General features: G+C 33.1%; 1 protein-coding gene across 7 annotated transcripts in view; it reads left to right on the top strand.

The window, feature by feature from the left end:
• The window catches only part of LOC149073501 (uncharacterized), a 215,016-nt gene that overhangs the window by 153,337 nt on the left and 48,852 nt on the right, over positions 1–12,827 (top strand). For 4 of the 7 annotated variants that reach the window (XM_089246924.1, XM_089246922.1, XM_089246921.1 and 1 more), the window contains one exon: positions 7,720–7,929. The exons of the other annotated variants lie outside the window; for them this stretch is intronic. In XM_089246924.1, coding sequence (XP_089103050.1) covers positions 7,720–7,929 — 210 coding nt within the window. The remainder of the gene's footprint in view (positions 1–7,719; positions 7,930–12,827) is intronic. 7 annotated transcript variants of the gene reach the window in all.

Here is a 12,827-nt window from a genome sequence, read left to right as displayed (position 1 = left end):
TTTAGATATGGTCACTTATTCAAAACACTATATGCAGATACATAATTTAAGACACCCAACAGATTCCGTTGAACGAATCAAGTTAACTGAGAAATTGAATTTTCTGGATGTTATGCCGAAACTGATATTTGGAAAGAAAAAGTGATTTGTCTCCTCCGGGAATCGAACACGGGTCCCCTTGCATATCGGGCAAGTGCGCTAACTAATACACCAGAGACATACTTTTCAATTCCTCATAACACGTAGCGTGAAGCGCTGAGTGGAGTCATAGTAGCCTCCCTTAACTACCGCAATTTTCGCCCCAGTTGGCGTTTTTGTATGAAGAGATAGTATTATGCAATGGTGATGGTATTGTGTATGCAAGGGGACCCGGATTCGATTCCCGGAGGAGACAAATCACTTTTCTTTCAAACATCAGTTTTGGCATAACATTCAGAAAATTCAATTTCTCACTATATTTCAGGCCGAAAAAAAACATCTCTTCATACAAATCAAGTTAAGTTTCAAACTTTCATACAGATTTTAATAGACTTTTAATTGAATTGGTCGAGTCGATTAACTCCACTAAAAATTTTTTAACTGCGATTAACAATTGATCGATTAACCGACCAGATTAATCGATTAATTGGACCAGCCCTAATGAGTTGTAGAATTTTTTTCAGTATACCGTATTCCGAAAATGATCGATTAAAGTATTATTTTGTATAAGCATGATGAAATAGAACATTAGAATTGAAAGCATTGAAGTAAGTACAGGGTGTTCCACATTCAATGGTTAAAGTCGATACAGCTTAGGCCGTGTTTGGTTTGAAAGAAAGAATAAAAGGGTGTGTGTTGTGTCCCATAAATTCGTAAATATTTAACAAATTCATAAAAATTTAAAGAATTTGTATATTTGAATGAAGTTTGCGAACAAGTTATTCATACGAAGAAGGATTTTTTGATACAGAAAAAAAAAATTAGTTCAAATTTCTGGGTGCTGCACGAAAACCAAATCACTGGAAATATGCTTATCAGAGTCCTCTATAAGGGTGTACGATTAACAGCTAATTTCGGAATTTACTTGTTACAACTGTGTTGCTTACATAAAGTTTCCTTCCTGATGATGTACGAAGTCGTTTCGGAAGGTCGTTTCGTTGTAGAAATGTTTTCCCTTTTGAAAATAAGCTCCTAATTTGTTTAGTAGATATAAATTTGATTAGGTTATTTTTCTTTGGATTGGTGCGTTTTCAGATGAAGAAAATACAAAAATTAATAAAATTAAATCTTTTGTAAATCAGTCAGTTTACACAGTATATGAATTATTTTTTTTTACTATAAATAGTTATAATCATAAGATCTAGGGACCATATAAAATTTATGCTTAGTAGTTTTTTGTTTTATTTCAGCGTCTTTTAAGATGAAGCATGAAAACATTAGGAAATTTTTTTTGTTATTGGAAATTCTAGCTATGAGATTGAAGGGTCATAAATTAACTGTTGGACACACACACACACAGCGATATGAGTGGATATTCTGAATAAATAATAGCTGATCTTAGAGAAAATCTATAGAACTTTTTAGCTGTAGTAACGTCAACTTGAATATTCTTTCTTGTCCATTATTACCGGGTTGTATTTTCCAAAATAATAGCATGTATTTGAATTCGAATTAGCGCATGGAGGAACTCAAAAGTACGCGAAATTCCCACCGAAATTCAAACTCATCGTATCCGTACATACTTCTAAGGTTTTATCCAATTTAATGTCCATGCAAAATATCGTACGAGTCAAATTTCGAGTAAATTGCAGTGGTAATCAGTGGCAGCCAGCTGCTAGGAATCACAAACACCCACCAAGCTCAGTCCATTATCAAGCTTATCGGGTCGATGCCGATGTGCTTTCGGGTTCTAAACGCTTAAATGAGTTAAGTTTCTGATGTCAACTTGGTGGCTGTATAACGCTTAACTGCAGCGCGAAAACTGTTCATACATAACGTTACCTTGGAGAATAATGATTCACGTGCACACATACACATAACCGCACGCTCTCTCTCCCAGTCCTTCCATGTAACGTTGATCTGAATCAATATATAAAAGCAATTGGAAATTCGAACCGCTGCGGTTGGGTTATTAAGCGCCAAGCTTCAGTAATTTAACCATAAGTAAACTAATTCCGTACCGGGATTCGTGATGGTCTGATTGGTATTGACAGTTTGTAACTCTCCTGCATATCAAATGAAATCTAGTGTCATCAAATGGACTATTCCCATGAAGATAGCAAAGTGGCTTTATGTTTTGTTCGTAGTACACGTTATTATAAGTACTGATGAAATGGATTCACGCTTTTCTTGAATAATCCGTCGTAAACATGAGTATAATGTATTTATATAAATCACATCTATTTCTTGAAGATTGTCTTAAATCATGACGTACAGTCAAAATCAGTTATAACGACATTGAAGATTCCACGAAATGGTTTCGTTATAACCGAGGTTTTGTTCTATGCATAAAATTCAATCATTATAATCATTTTAGTTATAATGACAATATTTTACAGAGAAAAATGTGGGAAATTCGGATCATAATCACGGGGCATCGCCGGTCTAAGGGCCGTATATATCTACCGAGATAGATAGACAGACAGATAGAACCGCTCGCAACTCCGTATTGATGCAAAGCAACTTCCGTTACCTCAGAAGAGGCAGGGTTGTGTCGAAAAAATTAGCAAAGATTAATAGTAGAGGCCCCCATGCCCCGTGCTCAGGTACTTCAGGTAGTTCATTTTTCTTTCCATGCTTTAACACTTCTAGATTGCATTTCGGGACTATTTCTACAGATAACGGTTTGCGAGTTATTTGAGGTGAAACGGACTTGAGTGCTCACCCTGTATGCGATGAATATTTATAGTTATAAATAGCCTTATGGATAATATAATTTCTCAATCATGCAAATTATCTGTGCCTCCAATTTAAGGAAATATTTTAAAATGAGAATATATGATATATAACGAGGAGATAATACTGAAATTCGGGATGATAAAAACGGTACATCGGCGATGTACCGCTTGCAAAAAATGTTACCAATTATCAGCGAAAATTTTAAGTTATTGCGTATGTATATAGACTCCACAAGGGTGGGGCTGACAGAGATGAGCCCGGGGCACGAGACGATTCTTAGAATTTTTTATTTTTCGCAATTTAAATTCACGATAGAGGGCCCCCCCGTGAAAAATCTGGCCTAGCGTCCGCAAAAGATCCCAGCTTCCTAGGGGTCTTGCTGAGTGATGTGAGGGGGGAGGTGCATATAAAGAACATTTGGTGCGAAAAAAAGTGCTACCGCTAGTCTGCAGTGAATAAAAATGCATTTCACGAGGAAAAAAAAAATTAAATTTTTGGTTTTTTTAGGGAAAACGCCATGAAAACGAACAAAAAAAATGTGTCGATATATTCGAGATCATTGCGTTATAAGCAAAGCTGGTTAAGATAATTTTCAATGGAAATCAGTCGGGGCAACCAATTATTGAAATTTTTGCCAAGATATCAAACAAAATTGTATTGTAATTATTTAGTTTCTATCTCATATTTGTAAACAAATACACTCAAAACAACGCTCGTTCTGATTAATTTTACGTACATAAATCCATACACGTACGTATATCAAATAAATAAAATAAATCATTTTAATAGTTCTCAACAACTACAAACTAAATAATCGATCGTTATCCGGTATAAATTATCAACGAAAAATTCCACAAGCACCCATACACATCAAAACAAAGATGATTCACGAGAAAGAATCGTATAAACAAGAAACCGTATATACATACAACAAAAATTAAATTATTATTTTTTTGGAATGCAATAAGTGCCATAAATAACAAGAAAAGCAAAATCTATTCTCACAAAGAATTTCTTTTAAAAAAAATTCAATTTTTTTTTTCTCTCTCAAGGAGTGAATTACATTTAGAGAACGAGTGAATTGGTCTTAGCATGAAGTGTAATTCCGAAAGAAAGACGGGAAGTTTTCATGCATATACATATATTTTCCTTATTTTATTTTAATATTTTTGCCCTTTCGTGACGGAAATATCGGCGTAGAAATGGAGGGGAAAAAGGAAAAAAAATGGAATTTTTCCATTTTTTTTTCCTCCTCCTTTACAACTCATTTCAAGAGAGTGAGAGCAACATTTTAATAAAGGTGCTGAAACAGTTAAGAAGATATTTTCATTTCTTTTGTTTCGTGCCGACTTAGTTCCTCGCGTTGATTGATTTGTAAAGATTTTCATTTCGCACATTTCCATTTTCTTTTCATTTTTAGTGCAGCAGTTATATACGATTTCTTTCTTATTTTTTTATGTTTATTTCTTCTTTTTACGCTTGTTTTCTGTAGAGAAGAATCCATAATTGATGACTCGATTCTTTTATTACTTACGATGATTAATATTTCATTTTGTCTTATCTATTTATTTATTATTATGTTAGATTTTCTTTTTTTTTTTAGTTTCGTATCGATATTTTTTTATATTATTTACAATATTTGCATGTTGAATTTTTATTTGTTTCGTTGCTGATTGATAATAATAATTTTAATTAAAGTACATCCATGTCATACAAAAATTTGCAGATTCAACTTCTCTGAAACTACGTATATTTTAATTTTATAATTATCTAATGAATAACTATTGTTGTATCCGATATTTAAACTCTATTGATTAGAAATTTTTGTGGGAATTAGTAGAATTTTTTTTTTCGGGAATTAGTGAGGTAACTGAAAGAAAAATGATAAAAGAAAATTACTTTTGTTTCGAGGGTGGAAATGCTAGATTTTCGTTTGAATGCTACTTCTAGAGGAATTTTTTCCATCAAAAATTCTATGTTTATATTATCAAAGACAATAAATGTCTTATGAATCCGGGTAGGGGGGGACTAAAAATTTCATGTATATTTTTTTATTATATTTCGATAATAAATTATTTAGGTATTTTTTGGTCAGTCTTTTGAGTTTTTGTTTTTGTTTAATTACTTCATTACGCATTGTTCGTACGTTTTGAATTTTTCACGGAATGCAGTAGAGTTCATGTAGTGCCCGAAGTTGATAAAAATCCATGCTTGATCATAAAATGAATATTTAATATGAAAGTGATCAGCAACAGATTTGTGGCAAAAGCCCCTCTAAAAAATAGTAATTAGGGTAGATATGAAAATTTTAATTTTCATATCTTCTAGTCAAAAAATTTCCATTATTAAAATTTGCGCCTATTTAAGGGATTGAAATAAATTTTTCCCATATCATTTAAAGAAAAATTCACCGAGATATTGATGTGATTGGAATTCTTGATTTTTCACCAATTCTTAATCATCATCCATGATTCCGTATTGCTTTCCAGGCATACAAAGTTTTTTTTTGAAAAAAAAAACTAAAAATTATAAAAATCAGGAATGCCATCATCTATATCTCAATGAAATAAAATTCAAAATGTTACTGGGTAAATTTATATCAGGATTAATGATAGAGGCTCCTATTTATAGGGCTGCCATCATTGCAGCTGAATCTCCCTTCCGACTGATGCTGCCGATAACATTTCTATATTTATGTATTTTTAGAATCAAACCTTAGAATATTTAATCTTTACGCACGCTCTTCGTAAAACACCCTGTAGGCCTACATATTATAAGCATAACTATTAATAGTGAAAATTGTAAAGTATTCTGCGACAGGGAAAATATGTTGAATATCCGTGGATCATTTCGGTAATTGGGATTATAATCAAAAGGACTTTCTAACCAAGAGACATTTTTGTGTTCGAAATATTCAAGCACAGCAATTTGTTTACGTTAAACCGGTTGATATACTATGCTTGGAGTATAAAAAAATTAAATTCATACGAAACTCCTGCATTCAGTATTCCTTAAGATTATCGGGTGTTGAATAACTGCTTTTGTTCGAAATAATCAACCCTCAAGTAATAATGTTGGGAATCCTAAAGTTTGAGTTCACTTTCATTATAACGTTCAAATAAATGTTGTCAAGCAATTTCTGTTTCATAAAAGGATTGAAAGTAATGATGTTTTATCGGTTTGTAATTTTTACGCCTTAATCGTTTAAAGATTTGACGCCCGTGTCGTATTAAAATGAAATATTTGAGAATATGTAAATATTGAATAATTGTGGAAAAGAATTTTGTACATAGAAAGTGTCAAAAACACAAGTGTTGAAGATTTAAATTGATATTGTCTGTCATTCTTTCATATGTTGGGAGATATATGGGATCGAAATAAATATAACGTTATATTCGTTTATATACTTTTTCTGGAATAGCAATATCATCGCTCTTTAGTTTGAACTAATTGCTTACAAAGTTCAACGTATAAAACTTCCTTTTGCTGAATAATTGAAAACCAACTTGTTGAAACTGGTTTATTATTGTTCTTTAGAAACTTTACAACGCCACATTAAATATTTATAATGAAAGAATTTGCCAACGCAATTCCGTGGCAAATCAGGTTGCATATTGGGTGTATTTGATCACTTTTGTCGTTCATGTTATGCAGGCCCTGGTAATATGAGATATCTTATCTTTGACGAGAGCTGGATTCACGCTTTAGCACTTTATTTTCTAGTGATAAAAGCATGAGAAAAAACTTCGAAAGCGGACTGAATTACAGAACAAATACTTTTTAATAAATAAATAAAATAATAACTCTGATAATGGTGTGTCGATACTGTAAACTCTAGATTTGCCAAAACAAGACAAGCATGAAATACATATAATAAATAACACAATTCATTTTGAAGGTAAAAACAATTCGAAATATGTCGAATATTTTAATTTTAGATGGTTCGAAAGCAAATCAACAGGGAGTGGGTGAAATGTTTTTTCAGGCACACAACAGACAATTTTTGATAAAAAATCGTGATAAATATTCACTGGGCTACTGAAAAATCGATGCAAAATATTCAACTTTTGTAAAACAGACATAGTCTTATTATGACATAAAAAATAGCCAATATTTAATTATAAAAAACCTATATTAAAATATTTTTAAAATTTGCCCAAGCATAAATAAATCCAGAAATATCCAATTTTAATCCCTATTACCGATAAACTTCGTTCTCTCTGTTAAACAAGACAATCGACACAGATGATTCTGAGAATTCAAAAACTTCAAGCCCCATAATAATTATCCTTATTCAGTTTGATTTACGCTGCGTAATAGATTGCATTGCTACAAAGTAATAAAAATTAATTAATAAGTAATAAACACTTTCGAGACATCAATTATATTGCAACATATAACAACTAAAATAACATTAGAAATACCACAGTTACAAAAAAAATTAGCCATTCGTATTTTATAATATTATTCATCATAATTCTTTTTTTATAATTTTCGATCCTGTTCACTGCTTGCTTTGCTTATGCATGTGCATGTGCATGCTTATTTTTGCACGTTTTATTATTCCTTGGTTTTTTGATTTTTTTTTTTTTAAAAGTTTCTATGCTTTTTCTTTTAATCCTTTGGTTCCGACCTTGCCGACATGTTTTATTCATTAGATACCCATCATCTTAAAAACATATCACGATCGTGGTGTGTGTTTGTGATTTAAGTCATGCTACAACATGCGTAATGATGACTACTTCAGGATCGGACAAAAATGGAAGTTATGGAAAAAAAACTCTTTTTTTTTTTTTTTTTTTCTTTTCATTCAAATTCAATATTTTTACTTTTGCAATTTAGGCCTGGACGATTGTGAGGACGACAGCGAAGAGAAATGCTCACCAGAGCTGGCTGAAGAATTCGATACGCTATCGCCTTACGACACTTTGCCCCCGCCACCGCCACCTCCTCCCCAGCCGGTCCTCAGCCCTGAAGGCAGTGACGCCGCTGCCTTCTACCATCAAAAACCGGAGGAACGATCTGACATGGTGCACAATCCCATGCATTTAGGTATGGCAAACAACAATAGGCATTGATAGCTATTGTTGTATAAATGAACGATATCGCAAAAAATAATTATAATGATAACGTTAGTTTCGAAAAATCTGCTAGCAATAATTCAAGGTTTGTAGCACAGGGAAGGGGAAGGGCAAGAATAGTCAATATTTCAACAAGAAAAACTTCGTACAATAACCTAGTACAGTATGATAGCTTATGAGATAAAATGTAGATTTCTATTTGCGATAGTTCCGATTCTACAACAGTATTGCCAGGAAATGCCCGGATTACCATGCTCACATAACTGTGAGTATTTGATCGTGAAATTATGATCTGTGGTAAGCGTAAATAATACTCAATGGAAAATTGAATGATAAAGATTATAATAATTTTGAGTAGTTTTTCATAATGATTTTTATGAGTTAGTAAGCTACTGCAGATTTTTTCACACAGAAAAATGGAGTTGCGTCAGTGCCGTCTTAACGTATGGGTCCACCCGGGCGATATAAGTGCATAGGGGCCTTATGATAATGTAATCCAGTAGTATGATTTTCGAAAGTAAGAATGAAATTTGCAGGCAGATACCTGGTGGTGGGGGGGGAGGGCAGGATACTTTTAAGACGGCCCTGAATTGAGTATCATAAATTTCAATTCAAATTTAAAAACCTTGATGATATAATAGTGTATGAATTTCACCGATATGATGAATTTCGTTGGCACCTCTATGGAAATTTCTTATTTTCGTACATTTCGTACTACTAGTTGTTTCTGCGGCATAGCAGAAACCACTAAACTCTGTAAAGTGCCATATATTTTTTATACGATGTAAGCGTTCTAAAAAGACGGATAAAATGTATTTCATCGAGAAGGCAGCTTTACAAAATATCTGGACTTGTCATTGCTAAAACAAAAGGCTTTTAAGTAGGCGAGATATCTCGTCAATGCTATTGAGAGGGTTAAAAAAGCACGAAATTTTCGTTTAATGGAAGTATAAAACTGAATTTAATTTCATTTCAATGACGTGTGTAATGTGCGTCAGTGTAAAGTATCCAAGCAAAAGATCAGAATTTCTATATTTATTGAATGGCTATCCAAACATAGCAATTCAATAAATAGCGTTTCATTAAATTCAATAGATTCAGTTATTATAAAGCTCGCTATAAGTTTGCCCTTATTGAAATAGATTACAAATTTTATGTGTGGCACTTGATTGGTTTGGAAAGAAATTCAAGAAACATTAACCATCTTTGACTACGATCATACGATAGTTTTGGTACTTTTTATGCAGTGCGAATTAGCTAAAATATTTAATCATGGTAATCAAGAGACACCTAGAGTCTCTTGACTATAGGCCTTATTTAAGCATACGCAACTACCATAGCGGGCATATAAACGTTTTTTAGGTTGAGTTAGTGGCAGGCATGAAATATTTGAATGCACAGGAGCATAAGAGACTAAATATAGGCCTAGCTATACAGGCTAGTAAGGAAAGTCGCTAAGCCACATTTTACTGGTGAACCGTTGATCCTAGAGGCATACTTCCAATTAGAAAAAGTATTCAAATAACGTTTAGACTTCAGATACGTCACTCATATTCCAAGTGATTGGTACAATTATTAAAATACAAAAACTAAATTTTTATACGGACACCCGATCTTCAGAAACCCAATTGTAAAGTTGTCGCCCTGTCTCTTCTGGGGCCAACAAAAAAAAAAATTCCAGGTTTGTAAATGCAACATCGACTAAGATATTTGAATTCGAAAATGGGGAAAATTGGGAAAGAATAGCATAAATAAGGGAAAGAAGCGTTGTTCGTTAGTTTTTAATGTTCTTTTTAAATTTTTCTCTGTTATAAAACCGTTGTAACCAATGCCGAGGTTTACACGTTATTTTTATACATTTCATACTGGAAGTATGCCTGGCTGTAGGATCAACGGTTCACCAGTAAAATGTGTTTTAGCGACTTTCTCCTTACTACTCTGTATACAACATCTTTAGCAAACTTTGATCGTTGGCAAAATACGTCTCCAATCCCGATAAATGCGCAATCGTGGCTGAGTAGTCAAGTCTATGGATTAGAATCCCATTGCAGTCTTTCGGCGCAGGTTGAAATCGTACCGACTTCAAAAATCAATTTGTGGCCTACAGGTTAATGGGCTTATATCCGGTAACGGGAGTGAGTCTGGTTCCGTTAATCCCTAAAAGTGCTGGAATAAAATCGGTAATAATAAGCTTACATTTTGAACTCGAAGAGATGGATCCCTCTTGTACATAATAATAATCAATTGCAAAAATTCATATAAAACTATTATGCCAGGAATTTCTTACCTGTGGATCGCTGGGCTCGTATGAATTCAATTACAATCCGGTTACAAACGCATCCAGCTGCACCACTTGTTTTAGGGGTCCTAATGATTTCAGTGGCCTGGGCATTTTTGAGGCTCTTGAGCCATTATTTTATATACCAGTATTTTTGGTGAGATGTCGGCATCGGCATTACAAAAGAATGACATGTTATTACTATAGATTGCACAGAAAAGCTGCTGAAAATTACAGTATATAAAATATAAACACAATAAAAAACTGCTAATGAAAATTCCGACACAATATGGTAATTTGAAATCACTGAAAGAACAACATAATTCAATTTTATTTTCAATAATGAATTATTGAAAATATTTTGATAATTAATGGAAAATTATTTCAGAATTGATGGAAAATGATTGAATATTAATGAAAAAAGAATAATTCCGAATTATTAAAGATTCAGAATTTATGAAAGAAATAATTTCAGGATTAGGGAAAGCTTTCAATAATTCGGTTCCTCTGTTTAATTCAAGATGCGGGGTTCATTCCCTGTTGGCCGAACTGTTCAGAAGAAATGAAATAATTTCACTAATTTCAAAAACTAAACATTTTGTTTAGTAGAAATATTTAATAAAAAAATATTAATTAAAATAGACCGATGGGTCGCTCATGATTTTGATCACATTAGCTTTGGGTCACGGCTCACGGCTGAGAAGGTTAAGAACCCCTGTATTATGCTGTAAACAAGATTCGCACATGGCCATCAGACAAATATCTTTATAACACCCTATATCAGAGGAGTTAAAACTTTTTTGTTGTAGCTTCTCTGGGCTTTAAATGTTAACATGAGTCATTTCCAAGTTTCCAAAACTACCGTTTGCCTCCCTGAGCTACCAAAATTTGCACATGCTTCCCCGTGTTCTATTTCAGCGTTTTTCAATATCTGGTCCACGACGATGGCGCAGGTGGTCACATAGGCAGACTTGATGAATAATTCTAATTGAATGAAATAATATTCAGTTTTTTTAATTGATATTAATGCATAATAGAGCTCTCGTGGCTTTCTAATAAAATATTAGACCTTCATATACTTATGGTAACCACATCTGATTGAGAATAATACGTGAAATGGCTATCGTAAATAGGCGTACTAAATGCATATAAAAATGCGATTTTTGAAAAATTTGCTAATTATTGCCGAATTTGTTAATGAACGGGGGAAAGAAGGGCAGCTAAACATCGTAGAGGAAAAATATGTATTTATAGAAAAAATGTTCATCGTGATAAGGGGACCATACTGCAGCATTGTAAGAAGTACTGAAAATTTGGATCTTCGATACACCAAAATACGGGACATCAAGTTTAAAAACGTTGCTATAAACTCGGCAAAGTCACCAATTGTTTCTAAAATTGCTGAAAAATTACCGATGGGCGGGGAATGAAGGATTACACTGGAAATTGTGGAATTGAAATGTGTGGTCAGGGAAAAAAATTTCGAGCAATACTAGAGTAACAAGCAAATTACGTCTTGTTAGTTTGTGATGAGTATTTATAAATTATAGGCATAAAAATCCATAATATTCATAAGTTATGAAAATTATTTCCATTCACGATTTTAGTGAAGATAATAAAATAAGATCGGTTAAAAAAAGTGACAATTTGTATAAAATAAATCAAAATAAACAAAAAAATGCATGAAAATACGAGATTGGACATGTTGTTACATTCACTAATGCTGTAAATTGGTGGTCCATAGAATTGTTTCAGGATATCACTAGTTCACGAGTACAGAAAGGTTGACAAACACTGTTCTATTTCAAATCGAAATGAAACAAAAAAAAAAAAAAAATCGTTACGAAGTGACCAATAAATTGCTAATCAAATCCGTGAATCAACACGAACCTATATTTGCGTATGCAATTGGATCAATAACCACATAATAATGATACTATTTGTGTACAAAAAAAATCTGGACTACCTCTTTCATTATTTCTGTTATACAAGAATAATGATTAACCCAACAGAAAAGCTTACAAGGATGATGGGAAACAAGAAGAAAGGTCGAAACACAAAGAATTTCTTGTAGTTTTCTTAAGAGAATCAGCATGCATACCCTTGAGGGTACAAGTAACTGCAAAACCAGTTTTTACCTTTTAGGAGAAGCAACTAGAAAAATAAAAAGCCAACAAAAATATCATCCAGAGAGGCATAGTTATTAATGGTTAGAAAATTAATCAGGGCAAGAGTGAAAATTTCTAACTTGCTTATCGGCCTACGTCCGTCCGCCTAAGGTAGGGAAAGGGGGAGGCCTATTCTGGGAATGAATCTGTCGAATGCGCGGCTTTTTTTGGGAGAGTGAGAGAGAGAGAATGTGAGTGGCCTTTGTAACTTCATGTTTATCATATATATACGCGTAACAAAGTTAATTATAAGCCGTCTTTCAAAAAATGGATACTTTCTTGACTGCATGGAACGCATTTTTCATTTTCTGTTCATTCACATTTGCTATTTTTCCTCCTCTTACACGACACATGAAAGAATTTTTCTTTTCCATATTTGCCACTTATTTTTGTTCATTCATAGATGACTGGCACATCTGGTCT

Source organism: Pholcus phalangioides, unplaced genomic scaffold, assembly GCF_987345545.1.
Source record: "Pholcus phalangioides strain wild (caught in Gottingen) unplaced genomic scaffold, Ppha-v1.0 ptg000017l_1, whole genome shotgun sequence".
NCBI lineage: Eukaryota > Metazoa > Arthropoda > Arachnida > Araneae > Pholcidae > Pholcus > Pholcus phalangioides.
Note: the sequence above shows the minus strand (reverse complement) of the source record. Positions and strands in the feature narration are given on the sequence as shown.